At 39.3% G+C, this 18,973-nt stretch overlaps 1 protein-coding gene across 1 annotated transcript; it reads left to right on the top strand.

Annotated features, from left to right (window-relative positions):
- The first annotated feature begins 81 nt into the window (after window positions 1-81).
- On the top strand, window positions 82-16,211 carry LOC117294073 (coiled-coil domain-containing protein 138-like). Its single transcript, XM_033776592.1, has 13 exons — window positions 82-190; window positions 1,275-1,354; window positions 2,136-2,396; window positions 3,717-3,919; window positions 6,171-6,323; window positions 7,327-7,446; window positions 8,290-8,517; window positions 10,411-10,554; window positions 11,685-11,807; window positions 12,895-13,099; window positions 13,778-13,954; window positions 15,210-15,348; window positions 15,911-16,211. Exons 2-13 carry the CDS (start codon window positions 1,318-1,320, stop codon window positions 16,059-16,061), a joined length of 1,941 nt encoding a protein of 646 aa, XP_033632483.1. The 5' UTR covers window positions 82-190; window positions 1,275-1,317; the 3' UTR covers window positions 16,062-16,211.
- Window positions 16,212-18,973: the final 2,762 nt, after the last annotated feature.

Below are 18,973 nucleotides of genomic sequence, written 5' to 3'. Positions count from 1 at the left end.
TCCCCTTTTCATTTTATCCGAATGGAAAAGGCGCCCCCAATCGTCATATCTAGGTCAATTAGTTTCCTGTATGTTGTTTGTGTGACGATTTGTTATCGGATCCCGGAGAAAACTTGCACCAAATTTGAAACTTCGTGAACTGAAAGCTGGAGCTGTGCTTAGATTTGTGTGATATTCACTGAATTGACTCGTAAGTTTGTACAGGTGTACTATTGGAAATCCGTACTATTAATCTCTGAATCGGAATTATTTAGTCTGCAAAGCATCTGATCCGAGTGGACCATTTGTTTATTTTTAAAATCTAAACTTTATTTTTTACTTTTAGTGATTGCAACAACCATGACAACCCCCAGCTTATCATATTCATGCTTATGACTATCTAGACTATACATGTAGTTATATATAATATTCATAAATACCTCAGACAGTTTCGCTTTTCCTATTGGTGGAGAGTGCGTCACGTGTGTGTGTATAAACCTTTGTTTATGACCAGTAAAAAGTGTTGAAACATGGGCGTGACACGCAAGCTTGCACATGCACCTGTGCTTTTTTTTAAATTAAGACAGTTTCTTCATTCCTGTGTTCCTATTGGTCGAGAGCAATGGCTGAAACAGTTGTGCCACATCAGGCGATACGCGCCACACGCACAGCATTCCCTTATTGGCGGGACTGCAATTAGTGGATCGAGGAGACTTGTTGTTAATTCTTTTCACTGCTGCATGCAGCATGGAAATAAAGTTTAAAACTGCAGTATAGAAAAATAGCAGTGACAGCTGTCCCTGACTTAATCTGCAACATCTGAAGAAAAAAAACCACTGGACCTGCTATATCAGTTTATCCTGTACTGAGGCATCTGTCAACACCTCAAAGTGGAATTGCAGACTTTGGCGCCCAATTTAGCCTGGGGGTTAGGAAAATAAAGCTGGTTAGTCCGTCAGTGCCTCTCTAGGAGATTGCTGTCCCTATACAGTATTTAATGGTAAACAAAGTGTTTTAAATATTTTCTTCCAAAATTAAATAAATACTATTGACATCTCCTCAGTTTTCTTATAGCATCCATAGAAAGTTAGAAAAAGCATTTAAAAAAGTCATTTTTCCACATTCTGAACTCAATTATTATATGTGAAAAACATAGGGACTGCAATCATGCAGAACCGGGTTCATGTGCGCAAACAATAGGGGGCGCCTCTACCATTTACTGGTGAAATATTTTCTGGCTTCTGTTTAACATTACAAATAAAATTAAATAACGTTGTCTTTATTGTTGTTTTCAGGACCACTTCGGCAATTAGCCCAACAATATCTTAATGTCTGAGGATGTTTTCTCATACCAGTCCAGACTTTGGAAGAAAGTGTAAGTAAATCTAAAGCAAAATTATTGGTCTTTCAATTATTTTTTTTGGTCAGAAAAAGTTGCTGACTTCTTCTTCCTTTCTAGTGCAGCGTTCATAATTGAAGATAGTCGCACTGCCAGACACACCGGGCCGAACCCCTTCTCTTTCTGAATTCAATTATTATGTGAAAAACATAGGGACTGCAATCACCCAGGATTTGTACACAGCCTAATGGAAGAAATCATACAATCTTATATTTTATGGAGATTGCACTGTCTAATTCTTATCAACTTTTGATATGATGGAATGGGGCACATTTCAAAACTTGTTCCAGCTTTTACTTTTATAATTCTTTGATTTATGTGGATATTATGACACAAAATGTCAACTTTCCCATAGGACCTGTGTAGGTTCGTGCCTGCCAGAATACAGAAATAATGTACAAGGTCACACTTATTGTAAACAAAGTTCACATGGTCTATAGTCAACCATTCTGTTTGAGAGATAAATGCTGACAGTAAGTTGCTACTAAGTTACTGTTATAATATCCACATTATACTTACTGACACAGCTGAGAGATTGAAGATAGCCGCACTGCCAGACGCACTGGGGCGAACCCCTTCTCTTTGCGATAAATCATAAATGTGTACTGGGGTCTTTTCATGCGTTGATAGTTTTTATAACAACACACAGTATGCAAATTTAACATCTATAACACACAGCACCTTATCATTTTGGCCCTTATCATTTAATCCGATGCAAACCCAGTTTTAGTATAATTTCTTACTTTGTAATTTATAGATGCTTCCCCATCATCAAGAGGCTCAATATCTCCAAGTGGTAGAACTCCAATGTCCTCCATGACATTGCCGACTACTGCAAACTCCACTGCTCTAAGCAGCACAGAGAGACGACATTACAACCGTGCCTTGAAGGAACTCTGTAAGATTCTTCGATTGGATAGTCAAAGGATTGATGAGACCATTCAGCATGGTGTTGAAGACGATGAGTCCTCGTTGGATAGGAAGACACTGCGACACCAGACTGGTCATACAGAGGAAGGTATGTGAGACATTTTGAGACATTACAGTCCAGCCGTCGATTTCACAAAGAGTTAGGACTCATCTTATCTCGAGTTATGACGAGTTATCGTCATAATTTAGGATTAATCTTAAGGTCTGCATGCTACAGTGCAGGGTTGGGACTCGTACTACGTCCTAAGATTAGGCTTAAGTTAGGAAAAGTTTTGTGAAATCGACGGCTGGTCACACAGGCCCGAAAATAAGAACAAAAATGTGAATGTTAAAAGCGAAGCCCTCGCTTGGTTGAATAAGCGTGGGCGTATTCTGTGTGGAGCAATAGAATGTGTTCTCTTTGTGATGCTATCGTTATCGTTATCATTATTGCTACAGTGTGACTCGGTCTTAATGGTGTTCTGTGGCCGAGTGGATAAGAGCACCAAGCTCAAGCTCTTGAGTTTCTGTTTAGCACAGTGTGGGTTGGAGTTCCGGTCGTGACACTTGTGTCCGTTACATTGTTGTAGCCACAGTGAGCGGTGCTGGGCGGATCTGCTCAGGAACTACAGTTTTTGCCAGGCACTCTGAGCAAAATCTCTGTGCCGCCCAGCACAGATTTCCAATCAAAATTTTGTCCACTGTGAATGTATCTGAGAGACAGCTAACGATAAGGAGCTAATCCCACAGAGAAAGAACACAGTCAAAAGGCCTTTCAACGTGAACAGTTTTGAAACCTGGCATCATGCCTGAAGCTTGCACTTCAGCAATGATTGCCCCATAATTATTTGTTGATCCACTCTCCCTTGTTGGACTTGGATCATTGTCCACCACTAAAATTGAGACATTTGTGAGACATTAATGTGAGACATAATGGCGTACCGTGGACGAGTGGATAAGAGCACCAAGTCCCGGTTGTAACACTTGTGTCCTTAAGCAAACTACAAACCATTATTGCTGGGATGGGACATAAAGGTGTTGGTCTTGTGTGTGGTGTAATGCATGCTGATAAAATCAACTTGCATTTGTTTGATTTTGTGTTCTCCAACTTGCTGATTGAATCCCTGGTCTACAGCATTTAAAAACAATGATTTTATTTTGGTTTTTAATCAAAAACTTTTCTGTACCAAGTAAAATTAACACAAAACCCTGCTGCAATTTACACATCCCCGTTCATTGTTTAACACTGGTCGCGTAGCACATATACTGCCCTGCCATTAAACTGCAAAGCACACACAGCAGATCGAGACCACATGGGCTCTTTTCGTAGCCATCACACCTCCCAAAACAGATTTACCACACGGTTGTGCCTGCAAACTTACTATTTAAAGTTACATCTTACACAGCACATACTTTGTATCCTTTTTAGACACTTCCTTCGGAGCTTCAGATGACCCAAGCACTTCATTTCATCAATTGTATGAGAGTGAGGAATACTTTATGCCCAAGAGCCCAACGAAGAAAAGATGGAATAAGGAAGAAGCTTCTTCGCGGATGGAAGAGGAGGTCAGTAAGGTTGAAGCAGTCAAGGATGTCTACGCTGAACTTGCTACGATCAACAGAAAGTTACAGGTAAGCTTGGGTGATATCACGATATTATCGAATATCGCGATATTAATTTGGAAACGATTTCGATATCGGATGGATTTGGTTTTAATCGAAATACCGATATATCGCGATTAATCGCGATATAATATCGATATATTGATTAAATATCGCGATGTATTTGCTAGCTGAGACATCTTGCACCCCATAGGTTTGGAGTAAAACCAGAAGAATAGGTCATTAGAACACCTCTCTTATGCTATGACTGTCTCTTGTACAACTTTCACTGGGAGTTTTAAGACTGATGATGTCAAATTTTATTAATCGCGATTATATCGAATATTGCGATATATTGTCGGCGATATATCGTGAATAAAAAAAAATCGATATCGCCCAAGCTTAGTTACAGGTACATAAAGAGCACCAGACTCAATCTCGGGGCCCAACTGGTTAACAGTAAGCAAATTTGCGTGCTTACTGTAGCAGAAAAATTTGCTTAAGCCTTAGCGTATTTCACAGGTTAGCAGAAATATTGGGCAGGCTATGCGTGTTTACTGTGGATTTGCATTGTGACGTCATTTATTTTCAGGCGGTAAGCACTGGAAGGTTAGCATGCCTTTTCGTGTGCTTACGGTTAGCACCGCTATGAAATATAAATTGCACAGTAAGCACAAAATCGGCCGCTTAGCAGCGCTATGAATTTGGGCCCTGGTGTTTCTAATCAGAAGAGTGTGGGTTCGAGTCCAAGTTGTGACATCTGTGTCCTAAGCAAGACATTTAACCATGATGCTTCGTCCTTCAGACGTTGGTCCCGTGCGTTGTGAACCCAGTGCACTTATTGAAAAGAGAAGGGTTACGCCGGTACGCCTGGGTGTTTCTGGTTTTATTGATTGCATATTGTGCCACAGCACATTGTAAACCATGACATGGTGCTATGTAAAAGGAATAGGTCTGATACTTAAAATAATGGGAAGCAATTGGTTTATAACTTGCTAAAAGACACAGTCCATGCTAATTGTAGACTTGTGAACAAGTCCTTAAAGGAACACGTTGCCTTGGATCAGTCGAGTTGGTCTTTGAAAAGCGTTTGTAACCGTTTTTTTTATGAAATGCATATGAGTAGAAAGATGTTGTAAAAGTAAAATACAATGATCCACACAAACATGCCTCGTAATTGCACGGTTTTCCTTTTACCTCGTCGACTTACACGGTCGGCCATTTATGGGAGTCAATTTTTTGACTCCCATAAATGGCCGATCGTGTTATTTCGCACAGTAAAAGGAAAACCACGCAATCTCGAGGCAAACTTGTGTGGATCATTCTATTCTACTTTTAAAACATCTTTCCAACCATATGCATTTGATAAAAAACGGTTACAAACGCTTTTTAAAGACCAACTCGTCCGATCCAAGGCAACGTGTTCCTTTAAATGTCTGTTGCGGTGATAGCGTTCCAACTCTATCCGCGATTCCCACAACACTGGCGATATTCTCGCGAGACTGCTTGCCCCTGGGAGACGGCTGCTCTCGTGCTGTGCAGTCTCATTTAATCGGGGAGTAGTCCACAGCCAGCAGCTTCACGCGAGAGCAGTATGGTCGCGGAGACCTGAATCATTACGCCACCACCATGACTCGACTTTCACCGCAACAAACCATTAACAACTTGTTCCACAAGTCTATGCTTATTGCTGCAGATATGTCATGGTGCATGTATACAAATATTGACTGCTTCGAGTGCTATGGTTAAAACTATGACTCCTGAGGTGATCCCCGGAGCGTTTCATTTTCCCTGAGGCGAAGCCGAGGGAAAATAGATCGCTCTGGGGATCACTGAGGGAGTCATAGTTTTAAGCATTGCACAAGTAAAAGCAGTCAGTATTTGTTTCATAACACCCCAAACATTTCTAAATACTGACCTGAATGCTATCAATTCACGGACGACACGAATACAGATTGCGAAAACTTTTACTGTGCTGCATGTAGTGTCATGTAATCCGAAATGGTTACGGACTTAATTTATCATCCTCGTACACGCAACTGACGTCTGGGTACTGCACGCCGTGTGATAGTCTTCGGACTCGCGCATGGCAAACCAATGCACTATCACACGGCCATCGTCTAGTAAAACTAAGACATATCATGTGACACCCTCTAAACCAATGAAAAGGCAGAATATTGGTAAGGGGTGTTATAATACAATATACATGTATTGACGTGCTTTCAGTGTAATTTATATTTCTATATAAAGATTGTTACAATTGAAATGTTGTGTCATACAGCAAGAGAGTGCAATTCTTCATGAAAGGGAGTTGGACCTGATGGAACGAGAGAGGGCGCTAGATGAACAAGAGCAGACGAGCTTGTTAGAACGTGATCAGTCGCTTCATCATGCGCATAGGGAGGTAGGACGCAGATTCGCAGAGTTGAAAGAGGTAATATTCTAATTACTGTTACTGAATGCATGATATTTATACAGAAGTCTATTTAGGACATGGCGGAAAAAAAACCTATTTTGTCTGGGCGGTTTACCAATATGCCTGGGTGGATGACTGTGTTGCTCTCTTCTTGCCAGGCTGCTGTCTGAGGTAATCTACTGTACCTTGGCAAATTAGTAACTCACTCTGTCACATGATTAAATCGATGCCATAGGCATCTATGTGTTGGCGCGCAAGATTACGCAGGCGCTAATAACGTGTGACGCACTCAAAACTGATAACGAGCCCTGTAGACTGTACAGGAAAGCACAGACAAGAGAGTCCTTCATGGCGACTTCTACCATTGTCTATTTCTTTCTCCATGCTTCTACTTCATAACCTGGGATTTAATTCCATTGTAGAAATAAAAATGAAATGTATTACTAATTCTACAATTGCCTCACAACTCTTTTGTTGTTTGTTCTACTTACTGCACTGACTGATAGACTTGAAAGGCTGTGCTTGCGAGACTAATTTATTTTCTGTCTACTGTTTGGTTATTGGAAGGAAAGAGAGAGATTGACACGATGTTGGGCTATTGTGGTGAAAAGTCAATACAACATGATATGTGTACTGCCGTCGATTTCACAAAACTCCTAACTTAAGACTAATCTTAGGACTTAGGACGAGTCCCAACCCTGCACTGTAGCATGCAGACCTTAAGATTAATCCTAAGTTAGGACGAGTTATTCGTCCTAACACGAGATAAGACGAGTCCTAACTCTTTGTGAAAATCGACGGCAGCATTCTTGCCTTCCTTTTGCTAAATGCAAAATGTAAAATGTCAATTCACAAACTTTATGGTTTCATACTAAACTTTAACATGGGAATGGTGTATGATTGAATAACATAAACCAATAGGATTCTAAGTATCAACATTCAAAAGCACATGAAGGCTTCAAAATAATACAGTTATGATTTCATTATATTTACAGCATTTTATTTTTTTTAATTTTTACAGCAACACCAAAGTGAGATGAGCAAGTGGAATGTACAGCTACAGGATAAGAGTAAAGAGAATAAACGACTTAAGTCATCTTTTGAGACACTCAAACAAGCAAATGATAGCCTACGCAAACAGGTATTGTAATACAGTTGGTAACATGTCATTAACATAAGCTGAACTTTAACATATCTGGGCTCAACTTCATGGCTCTGCTTACCGCGAAATTCTGCGCAAACGATCACAATTCTTTGCTTGTAGTGCAGAATTTCTGCACTGCCTGTGTAAGGCCAAATAAAAAAAATACCAGTTGATCATCCCCGCCCGTATCATTTTTGGGGGGCCGCATCCTTTATTTTACTATTTACTATTTTTCAATTTTTGTAATAAAAAAAAACATCCATCTTTTCAAAAGGACTGGCCTAGGAGCTTTTCCCATATCTAACTTGATGCTCTCGAACACTTGTAACCGCCTGTTTCATAAAACAATATTAATGAATGCCTACCAGCAAATCATTATCCGACCCTGTTAGTGTTAACACAGGTCCTCATGCAACTAATAGGTATAAATAAGTTTGCGGTTGATTCAAACTAAAGAATTGGTGGCCTGTTTGATTTGAAATATTTGGCGGCCATCTTGAAAAAAAAGTAGTAAATAGTAAATAGTAAGGCCCTCATCGTCGTCTTTTTTGAAAAATCCCGACGATCAACTGGTATTTTTTGTTATTTGGCCTATACATAGAAAAGCCTAGTAATGAGGAGTACGCACACGCACAAGCCTGAATTCCTCGCTAATCGTGGAATACGCTTGACGTAAGCGCAGAATTCTCTGCTTTTGCAAGTGCAGATTCTTTGCTAACGGTAACCAGAGACATCAAATTTGGGCCTGGTCATTTTAATCAAGAGAAAACTCTAATGGAACCTCTTAAAAGCTAACATTGTTACCACAAGGCAAATAAGTTCACCCAAGTTTCCTTCCAGTTGTCTGAAATTCAGGAGCAGAACAAGAGGTTGGAGTCTCAAGCTGTGAATGTCCAGAGCCGCTTAGCAAACCTACAGAGGAAACAAGAACTAACTGCACGACAGAGGGAGCTAGATAGTGTCTCACTTAAGGCTAAAGCTGAAAATAGACAACAACTGTTGGCCACCAAGGACAACACAGATGCAAGCAAAGCAGCTGGACAGGCTAAACATACCAGTAGTACAAAGGTAATCCACTGGACAGGCTTAAAGATGCTATGTCAGATTTTTGGCCCCAAACATTAAAAAATAGATTTTTTTGAGAGAATGGTATTTCAAAGAGTATCACCCGCTCTAACAAATTTTTTTTTTACTTTTAATGGTCAGGAACCATGAATTTTTTTTTTACGTTTCTTATAAAACACATAAGAATTTTTCACGTGATATATTGTCGGGATCCCGACAAAAACTAATTTTGAGCACTTTATTTCACTGCTACGAATAATTGGCGGACTTTTTCGAGCAATGGCTCAAATGAAAGCTTGTAACATTCTCTACCCAATCAAAATACCTATTGAATTTTAAATCAACATTTTTGGGTAAAATCGGCCAAACATCTGACATAGCATCTTTAATATCTAGTACAAATGTAGCAAGTAAATTGGGTGTGAGCCATGGGGGAAAGACTCCTTAAAGATACATGTTGTTTAAAAAAAATTAAATACGCAATTTTGCCCCAAACAAGGCTCAAAGCAACTCTAGGTAAGGGGCTACAAGAAGGAAATGATTAAACATGAAAATAACTCAGGAGAGCTGGAGGCAGGAATTGATATTCCTCTTAAAACAGTCCAGATTGTAGGATGTGGGGAAACATCAACCAGGCAAGGAGTTCCAAAGAGATGCAGTACGTGAAATAAAGCTGTTGAAATAAAACTCTTTGTTCTACATCTCAACAAAATCAATCTGTATTACTTTTATAACCTTTCAATTGAACAAAGATTTGTATGATGGTTTCTGTAGAAGAGCTTTCAGCTCATGACCTAGAATATGATAGTTTTTACAGTTTGGTGAATCAGTTCGAGGCGACCTCCATTCGAATGAATAATGGGGACCCATCCATAATTTAAAGGCAGTGGACACTATTGGTATTTACTCAAAATATTTATTAGCGTAAAACCTTTCTTTGTAACGAGTAATGGGGAGAGGATGATAGTATAAAATATTGTGAGAAACGGCTCCCTCTGAAGTGACGTAGTTTTCAAGAAAGACATTTTTCACGAACTTGATTTTGAGACCTCAGATTTAGAATTTGAGGTCTCGAAATCAAGCGGCTGAAAGCACACAACTTTGTGTGACAAGGGTGTTTTTTTTTGTTTTTTTCATTGATATCTCCCAACTTCGACGACCGATTGAGGTTTGTTGTTTTATGCATATGTTGAGATACACCAAGTGAGAAGACTAGTCTTTGACGATTACCAATAGTGTCCACTGTCTTTAAACCTCTGAACCCCTGCAAACAAGGCCCACATCTCTCTCACTCTTCAATCTCCGACGTTGACTAGAGCAAGCTATAAGAGATGTTAAATTTGCATCGGGGATAAAGAATTTTGATTTTTTTTTTTTTTACCCATACACTGATGTGTGTTAGCACTGTATACTCAGTACTTTCCCGAGTCCTGTGAAAACATATCACAGGCATGTTACTCGGGTGGGATTCGAGCAAGCTAGTCAAAAAAGTTGGGACCAATTAAAATCTCACTTCGTGGCAGTGAAGTGTTTTTTTAAGAGAAGTCCCCTCAGTCGACTAAAGCCCAGGTATGAGTTAAAAAGCAGTTAAAACTGAGAAGTCTCCCATATTCCGAATATCTACTCCACGGTAGTAGCATATAACACAAGAAAGTTCTCTAAAGAACATAATCTACCTGGCAAGTAGACACACATATGGTGTTACCGCAGATTAAATATTTATATTTTTTATCATGCTACTTCGCTACACACATATGAATGAAAAACGGTTTTAGTCTATAGGATCATTCTTTAGTTCGCTGTTTTGAATATGCCGCACCCTATCACATGATAAACGTAGCGGGGACGTGGATCTTCAACCGAATAAAACTGCATTTACTTGTAACTGTATTTCAGCCTCCAGCAGTCTATGATGTCCTGGGTGTCTTACTGGAATGGCTAAGTGAAGTACATCTCCGTAATACCATGACAGTGGATTGCATTAAACAACCTCTCATAGCGTTACCTACACCTGCACTGACAAAGGACCGTTGCACTAAGGTAAAAACATGTATACTAACCAGGGGTGTCCTGGCCCAGTGGTTGAGAGCAAAGAAATCAAGTTGCGATGGTTAAGTCATCGGAGTGTGGGTTCGAGTCCTGGTCGTGACACTTGTGACTTGTGTCCTTGAGCAAGACACCTCACTATAACTGAAGTATAAATGGGTACCCAGGGGTATAAATGGGTCTCTGTTTCTGATAAGCAGAGTGTGGGTTCAAGTCCTGGTCGTGACACTTGTGTCCTTGAGCAAGATACCTTACTATAACTGAAGTATAAATGGGTACCCAGGGGTATAAATGGGTCTCTGTTTCTGATAAGCAGAGTGTGGGTTCAAGTCCTGGTCGTGACACTTGTGTCCTTGAGCAAGATACCTTACTATAACTGAAGTATAAATGGGTACCCAGGGGTATAAATGGGTCTCTGTTTCTGATAAGCAGAGTGTGGGTTCAAGTCCTGGTCGTGACACTTGTGACTTGTGTCCTTGAGCAAGATACCTTACTATAACTGAAGTATAAATGGGTACCCAGGGGTATAAATGGGTCTCTGTTTCTGATAAGCAGAGTGTGGGTTCAAGTCCTGGTCGTGACACTTGTGTCCTTCAAGCATTTAACCACTATTGATAAATCTTTCGGATTGGACGTTAAGCCCCACAACCCACGTAAAAGAACCTAGTGCACTTTTCGTAAATAGACAACATCTAGGCTAGCGCCCTCGCCTGATACCGATTCCTCGACTAAATAAAGTCCGTATTGTAACACGAACTTGTAGAAAATGGAATGTGAATATATATACTTGAAGCGTTGTGAGTTCTGAAGCCTTGGATTCAAAGATGTTGAAGTATGATATTGTCTTTTGGGAGAATATTTTCTAATTAAATAAGTGCAAAAAATAGTTAATGGCCTGACATTTTGACCTTAGCAGAATGTTTCTCACTAAGCCTTCGAGATAGTAGGTCCTTTTGGTTGGTAAGCAGTTTGCATAAGCTAATTCTATTTTCTTAATTAAATAAGTATCAATCTTGCTCCCCCTTTATAATGCATTTTGTTAGTAAGATAGAGCAATGGTTTCAGTATTTTCTGAAGTGTTGATTCCTTCAAGCTCTTGACAACGCATCTTCTTTTTCCTCAAGATCCTGCCATCCATTGTGGAGGTTCTTCACTGCCTACCGCCTTCCAGTTCCAAAATACATCTACCGTGCCTTCAGTTCATATATTGGTCATTAGTGCACCTAGACCAATCACAGCAACCTCAGGTATTACTGGGTGCATTCAATTAGCTTCCCTGGGTCGACCCCGGTCTGCCCCCGGTCTGTTCGAATAGCTTTGACGTCATTGCAGGGGCTCGCGAAGGTCAGCCCCATGTGCCCTGCTTGTGGAGTGGGTCACCATGATGTTACCACGAGAGGGCGAGTGTGATCGTTCGATCGTTTGTCAGGGGCTCACCTGAGTGAGCACCGCGGGGTCGGCCCAGGGAAGCTAATCAAACGCACCCATAGTGTTTACCTTCTTTGTTACAAGATTTATTTATTTGAAACAAAACCTTCATAAAAGGAAAAAACCTGCAAACAGGGCCCAATTTCATATAGCTGCTTAAGCAGAGAATAGTGCTTAACATTTTCCTGCTGAGCGGAAATGAGGAAGATACCAGTCACAAATGGTGCATGTGAAATGATATTTTGGCTGGTAACCTTATTGTGCTAAGCATAAGTTTGTTGTGCTTAGCTACTTTTTGTGCTTAAGCAGCTCTATGAAATTGGGCCCAGATAAGTATAAAGCAAAATACAATACAACTGAAACACAGGTATGGCCACACAGGTCGAAAGGCACTAAAAACTAAAATCTGTAGCGGTTCGGCGCATTTCAGAAGTATTAAGTGAGACAGACTTTGTGGACGCACACGCCTAGGCCTCATCTGGATGGATGGCCGGCCTGCGGGGCATGCACAGTTTACAAATGCCGTACAAGTAAACTAACCACGCTGCTAGCACCGTCTGCCCGCGACGCACACGCTACCTACTTGTACGATTTTCTATGAACTGTGGATGTCTTGCAGGCTTGCCATCCATGCATATGAGCCAGGTGCAATCGTGAAGTCCGTCACACGCGTTGCTTCCGAATGGAACCGCTACAGATGTTAGTTTTTTGTGCCTTCCGCACAGCTCATCCAGACAAATAGTAAAGATTGTCAAAACTACCCGAGCTGCCAACCAAGATTAACTCTTTTCCCTCCTTTGTCTGTGCTTAATATTTGGCTAATCTATGTAAAATTTTGTATACTTATATCTTGAGAAGTTTAGTATGAAGTAAATGTTTAGTCGATTTTGAATTGAATTTTCTCAGCAGCGCAACCCTTTGTCTGCAACGTACCGTCGCCTTGGTGAAGAACTATACAAACCCACTACAGTACGTTTTGCTGTTGGTACACAAGATGTGAAGGTTCCAGATGGTTTACATGAGAAGCCCAAAGCAGCTATATTCTTCAGAAGTCCCAATCTCCACATCCGATTGCTGTCATGTCTTATTATTATGAAGACTCTCTCTCAAGGTATGTGTTACATTGCCATGTGAATGTATGAGAAACTATAGCAAGTGAAGAAATTTTAACTGAAACTAACGGTAAAATTAATGTTTACTTTGTGGGATGTCGTGGTGGGGCGGTTAGGAGCACATAACTCGAGCTCTGGTGTTTCTGTTCAGCAGAGTGTTGGTTTGAGTCCCGGTCATGACACCTGTGCCTTGTGTCCCTCAGCAAGACACTTAACTATAATTGCTCTTCTCCACCTATGGGTAAATGGGTACCTGTGAGGGTAGAGATGGTTCTTGTGATTGGTTTAGCTTAATAGTGCATATTGTTGCACAGGCTGTGTACTACCAAGGGAGCTGAGATGGTTTGAGGAAATAATTATATGGCCCAGTGACCAGGGGTAAAAAATGTTTGAAGCGCTTTGAGACGATGTGTAAAGCTAGATATTAACACTAATTGTTATGATTACAGTACAATATATACAATACAATACAATGGGTTTTTATATAGCGCCATTTCATTCAGACCACAGCGCTTTAGACAAACAATAGCAATGCAAGTAATACAACAAATGAGCAATAAAGCACTAAACAGAAACTAAGGAAAAAGATGTATTGTTATTATTATAATCTGTATTTTGGGGGTACATGTTTATACCCTATACTGACACATGAAATCTGATTATTTTGAAATTGCCAGTTGATGTCTTAGCCTTGGTGTTTGATGTTTTGAGGGCAGACTTAAAGGAAGAGTCAGCCAAGGAGTTGTTTCTTGGATACCAGGCTACCCAAGTAGTGACTCCATTCTTAAAGATGACTAACAAAGCATTGGTGACTAGTGCCATAGATGTCTGTCTACAAATGTCAATGGAATCAGGTGTGGTATAATGTGTTTCATTTTAACATGTTCGTTTCTAGGGTGGCACGGTTGGCTTGTGCATAAAGCGCTCGCCTCTCACCAAGGTGACCCGGTTCGATTCCCGGTCGGGGCCATATGTGAGTTGAGTTGTGCGTTGGTTCTCTGCTGTGCCACGAGGGTTTTCGAGACTATCTGGTTTTCCTCCCTCAGGAAAAAATCAAACACTTTCGATCTTGGCTGTGCTCCGTGGTCATAATGGGTTGATGTGGCTGGCAGCTGAATGTGCCCTTGCATGCCTGCTTCTCGAACACGTTGTAGCCGCGTCCTTCGCAATTCAGCTCTAGCTGCGAGTAAGGACGATTAGCCCCCCCAAATTATTATAATAATAATTGTGGCTTCTTATATAGCGCACATAACTGTCACTCAGTGTCGCTCCTGACGCTGTAACAAACAGTATTTCCTGCAAGATGTGGGACTACATTTGAATTATGAGACCTAATTCTGATAGCACAGTGTAATGTTTTACAAGGTACACCGGGGCGAACCCCTTCTCTTTTCGATAAGTGCACTTGGTTCTTTTTATATGTGTTACATAACACATTGGACCAACAGCTTAACGTCCCATCCGAAGGACAAAGCAATCGTTAAGTGTCTTGCTTAAGGACACAAGTGTCACGGCTGGGGATTCGAACCCACACTCTGCTGATCAGAAACACCAGAGTTTGAATTCGGTGCTTTTAACCGCTCGGCCACGACACTTCCACTTTCATATATACAGGTGTTGCTTTTGGTAAAAGGAACATGTTCAACATTTGAGATTGTCTTTCTTTTGATGATCATACTCCAGATGCTTCAACTTCAATTTGCAATTTGTTTAGGGGAAACCTGGTCACTTAAAATGTTTGAAGTAAATATCTTGACTGTATGAAACTGCCTGTCATTATTATTATGAATGGTTTAAAAGTATACTTCAATACAGCGGGCAAAAGACGAAATGTACGGTTTACAAAAAAACAGTCAGTAAAAATAGAATAAAAGCAATAATATGTTACATAAAAAGAATGAAACATCAAATAGTTATTAAGAAAAACATATAAACGCACGCAACAAATTTGTGACAGTATAGTACTGAAAAAAGCTCAAAATATTTTGATTTTGTCCGTTGCTCATGATCATAAGAGACTGCCCACGAGATAACAGTATTGAAGTGGGGAAATTAGCATCATTTTGTCTTGCGTGTAATTTACCATAGACTTATTCTACTTGTTTTTAGTGTTAACCCAAGAGTTCCTAGATAGCTGCAGTAATGATACATGGTTCCGTGCCTGTGCCACCGTGCTTCGTACACCAAATCTGGATTCTAAGACATGGGAAAAACTCAGCATTATATTACAGAAACTCTCTAAGATCAAGTAAGTGTGTAAACTTAATGTCGAACTAATTTATTGCTAGTTGATAAAGTACTTCTGTTAATTTTTCCAACAAAGCACCAAGACTTTGAAAGTCACTTCCGGAAGAAGCATGAACGTACTCGTTCTATATAATAGATGTTAAATTTGCAGCGGGGATAAAGAATATTTTTTACCCATACACCGATGTGTGTTAGCACTGTATACTCAGTACTTTCCCGAGTCCTGTGAACAAATATCACAGGCATGTTACTCGGGAGGGATTCGAACCCACGACCCTTGCATTCTAGAGCAGTGTCTTACCAACTAGACCACCGAGGTTGCCCGGTAGCTAGAGGCAGTTCGAATCCTATGTTTTGGCAGCGGGTACCGCAATGATGTATAACGGATGTTAAATTTGAATCGGGAATTGCTAACACACATCGGTGTATGGGTTAAAAAAAATAAAAATCTATTTGCATACAAATTTTGTTTTAAAAACATTGCTTCAATGACCTCGTCTTTACCAACTTATAATGTATTACATTGTCTTAAACCAATGGACATTGTTTTTTTTTCTCTACAGGTCTAACAAGCGTCATTTTGAAGTGCAGGGTATTATCAGTGTAGTGCAGGAGATGTTACGTACTGGATTCCAAGACAACACATTCCTCTCTCTCAATCTACGCTCAATCTTATTCAATTTCAACATTGCTAAACGATCTCCAATAAGTTAACTGCTTCGGAGATACAAATTAACAATTATACCATGAAGAAAGCAGTGTATAAAGACAAGGGATGTGTATTAACATTCAGGCCTGATACTTCGCGGAGGCAACACAGGCAATTGCCTCCATGCCCCGTGGTCATAGCCTTGGTGCCCTTAACATGCTCAAGTAGAAAGGAGAAAATGCCTTGGTGCCCTTGCCCTTTAAAAGTGATTTTTTTATTAACTTTCTTTAAACCAATATTAGCAAAGTTTTTGAGAATGTTGTACATCTGAAATACTAGGCTGTTTAGGTGAGAAATTTGTTTCTGTTAATTTAAATTTACAAGATTTTGGGGGTTGAACAAAGAATTTACGAGAGTGGGATTTGAACCAGCTACCTCCAGATACAAACTCACACTTTTAAGTGGGAGTGATTGATTTGGGGTTTATTATTTGATATTTGAAAATGATTGAGTCTGATATTAAAAACCTATCAGCACTATTTCCAATATATTTATTTAATTTACCAAAGTATGACTTGGTCTTTGTCTCAGTTTGACTTTGACCATGCTAGAAGAAAAAACCTTCATCTCCATGGTGTGACAGATGTTTAAAGATTTCAGAATTGTTTATAATCCTTTTGGTGATCAGCCAAGTTATGTGCCCAGGAAAGATGTGCAGTGTATTTCACTATATTTACTGCAGGTTTTCTAGGCCAGTTTCACTAAGTTGTCATTCAGTTTAAAGGCACTAGACACCTTTGGCAATTATCAAAGTCTTCTTGCTTGGTGTATCTCAACATATACATAAAATAACAAACCTGTGAAAATTTGAACTCAATCGGTTGTCAAAGTTGCGAGATAATAATTGAAGTAAAAACACCCTTGTCACAAGAAGTTGTGCGCTTTCAAGTGATTGATTTCGGGTCATCAAATTCTAATTCTGAGGTCTCAAAATCAAGTTCAAATGTTTTAGTGGAAAATTACTTCTTTCTCAAAAACTTTGTTCCTTCAGAGAAGCAGTTTCTAGCAATGTTTTATACTATCAACAGCATATGAGTAATTGCCAATAGTGTCCAGTGTCTTTAACACCCATTTCTGTCTCGATAATTAAATGTCGATTGAAAATAAAAGATCACGCAGATCGTCAAGCACCAATATAAATATTTGGAACAAAACAAACGGACCAAATGGTGAATATTTGTTTATAATTGAATGGGTCTTTCAAAAAGTGTCAGAAACGTTGAGTTATATGAATATATAAATTTTGGACGCACCAAAAGGAAATTGAATGCTCTCAAAAGACACCTAAATTTCCTTGCTCACATTAGTAAAATTCTTACGAATATGGCCGTGGAAATCTCTATCAATTTGTAAATATTGTGGTATAGATGTAGACAACATTGTGTATTGATTGATAAAAGAATGTTATTTGAAGGCACTAAACACATTTGGTTATTGTCAAAGACCAGTAATCTCACAAAATAACCAACCCTGTGAAAATTTGGGCTCAATTGGTAGTTGAAGTTGCAAGAAAATGATGAAAGAAAAAAAAAACTTGTACAAATTCGTGTGCTTTCAGATAGGAATAAAAGGCTTCTGGTCAGAAGTCTTTTATTATTTTGATGAGAAATCACCTCTTTCTCAAAAACTACGTTACTTCAGAGGGAGTCGTTTCTCACAATGTTTTATACTATCAACAGCTTTCCGTTGCTCAATACCAAGTAAGTTTTTATGCTAATATATATTTTGAGTAATTACCAAACGTGAACGGTGCCTTTAATGTTTTAAACACAACGAAACATAGCCAGAATGTACATGTATATTTATTGATGCCAGTACACATTTCATTTAAACGGAATTAAATAAAGTTTATATGGTTTTCTCACAAAGTTGTTTATAATCGTCAATAATTTATTATAAACTGCTCACAAAAAACCTCCTTAGGAAACTCTTTTTAAGTATATTATTTTGTATTATTTATTACTCTCTTTCTTTCTGTTATATATCAATGCAAGCTGAAGGGTTCCTCTGTAGAATGATTCCACAATTGCAATGATTACATGTCGCTGAATTTGGCTACATGAATGACAATGAGGCAAAGTCACAAATCAAATGTGCCAAAATTACCATGTGCTAAACAGTAGGTTGACCTGTTTACACACATACTTACTGAGATTTGCAGGGGGGAGAGCACACCACAGTATACACAATTAACCCTTATTTTTAAGTGTATTTTTTTTCTGATAAAATTGTTTCTTGTCGAGAGACGTAAAGTTTGTATAGCAAGTTCGCTCTATTATTAGTTGAAAACAGACGTTAAACTACATGAAGAATATAATAAATGTTAAATTTTGAATCCTATGAATCCTAGAAATGCAAGGATCGTGGGTTTGAATCCCACCCGAGTAACATGCCTGTGATATTTTTTCACAGGACTTGGGGAAAGTACTGAGTATACAGTGCTAACACACATCGGTGTATGGGTAAAAACTAAAATTAAAATTCTTTATCCCCGATGCAAATTTAACATTTATTATATCGTTGCGGTACCCGCTGCCAAAACATAGGATTCAAACTGCCTCTAGCTACCGGGCAACCTCGGTAGTCTAGTTGGTAAGTTGGGTCGTCATGGTCGTGGGTACTAATCCCACCCGAGTAACATGCCTGTGATATTTTTTCACAGGACTCGGGGGGAAAGTATTGAGTATACAGTGCTAACACACATCGGTGTATGGGTTAAACCAAATTAATATACATGAAAGAAATGTCAAACTTAAAATTGCATTTTATTTTTAGAAAAAATGTGTCGCCTTTTTGTCAAAAATGACAATAAGTATAAAACACTGGGGTTTCTTTTTGCGTCTTTTTTTCACACTAACAAATCATCATCGCGATTAACTTGTCAATAGTAGGAATAATTTTGTTTCATTAAAACGAG

The sequence above is a fragment of the Asterias rubens genome, chromosome 8 (assembly GCF_902459465.1).
Source record: "Asterias rubens chromosome 8, eAstRub1.3, whole genome shotgun sequence".
Classification (NCBI taxonomy): domain Eukaryota; kingdom Metazoa; phylum Echinodermata; class Asteroidea; order Forcipulatida; family Asteriidae; genus Asterias; species Asterias rubens.
This window is presented reverse-complemented; position numbering and strand designations above follow the sequence as displayed.

Bases quoted from the DNA above. Each gene is read 5' to 3' on its own strand.
- LOC117294073 (XM_033776592.1), top strand. From the start codon at position 1,318: ATGTTTTCTCATACCAGTCCAGACTTTGGAAGAAAGT. The intron at 8,518-10,410 runs GTAATCCACTGG...ACTGTATTTCAG, and splicing joins AACATACCAGTAGTACAAAG to CCTCCAGCAGTCTATGATGT. The intron at 10,555-11,684 runs GTAAAAACATGT...TTTTTCCTCAAG, and splicing joins CAAAGGACCGTTGCACTAAG to ATCCTGCCATCCATTGTGGA.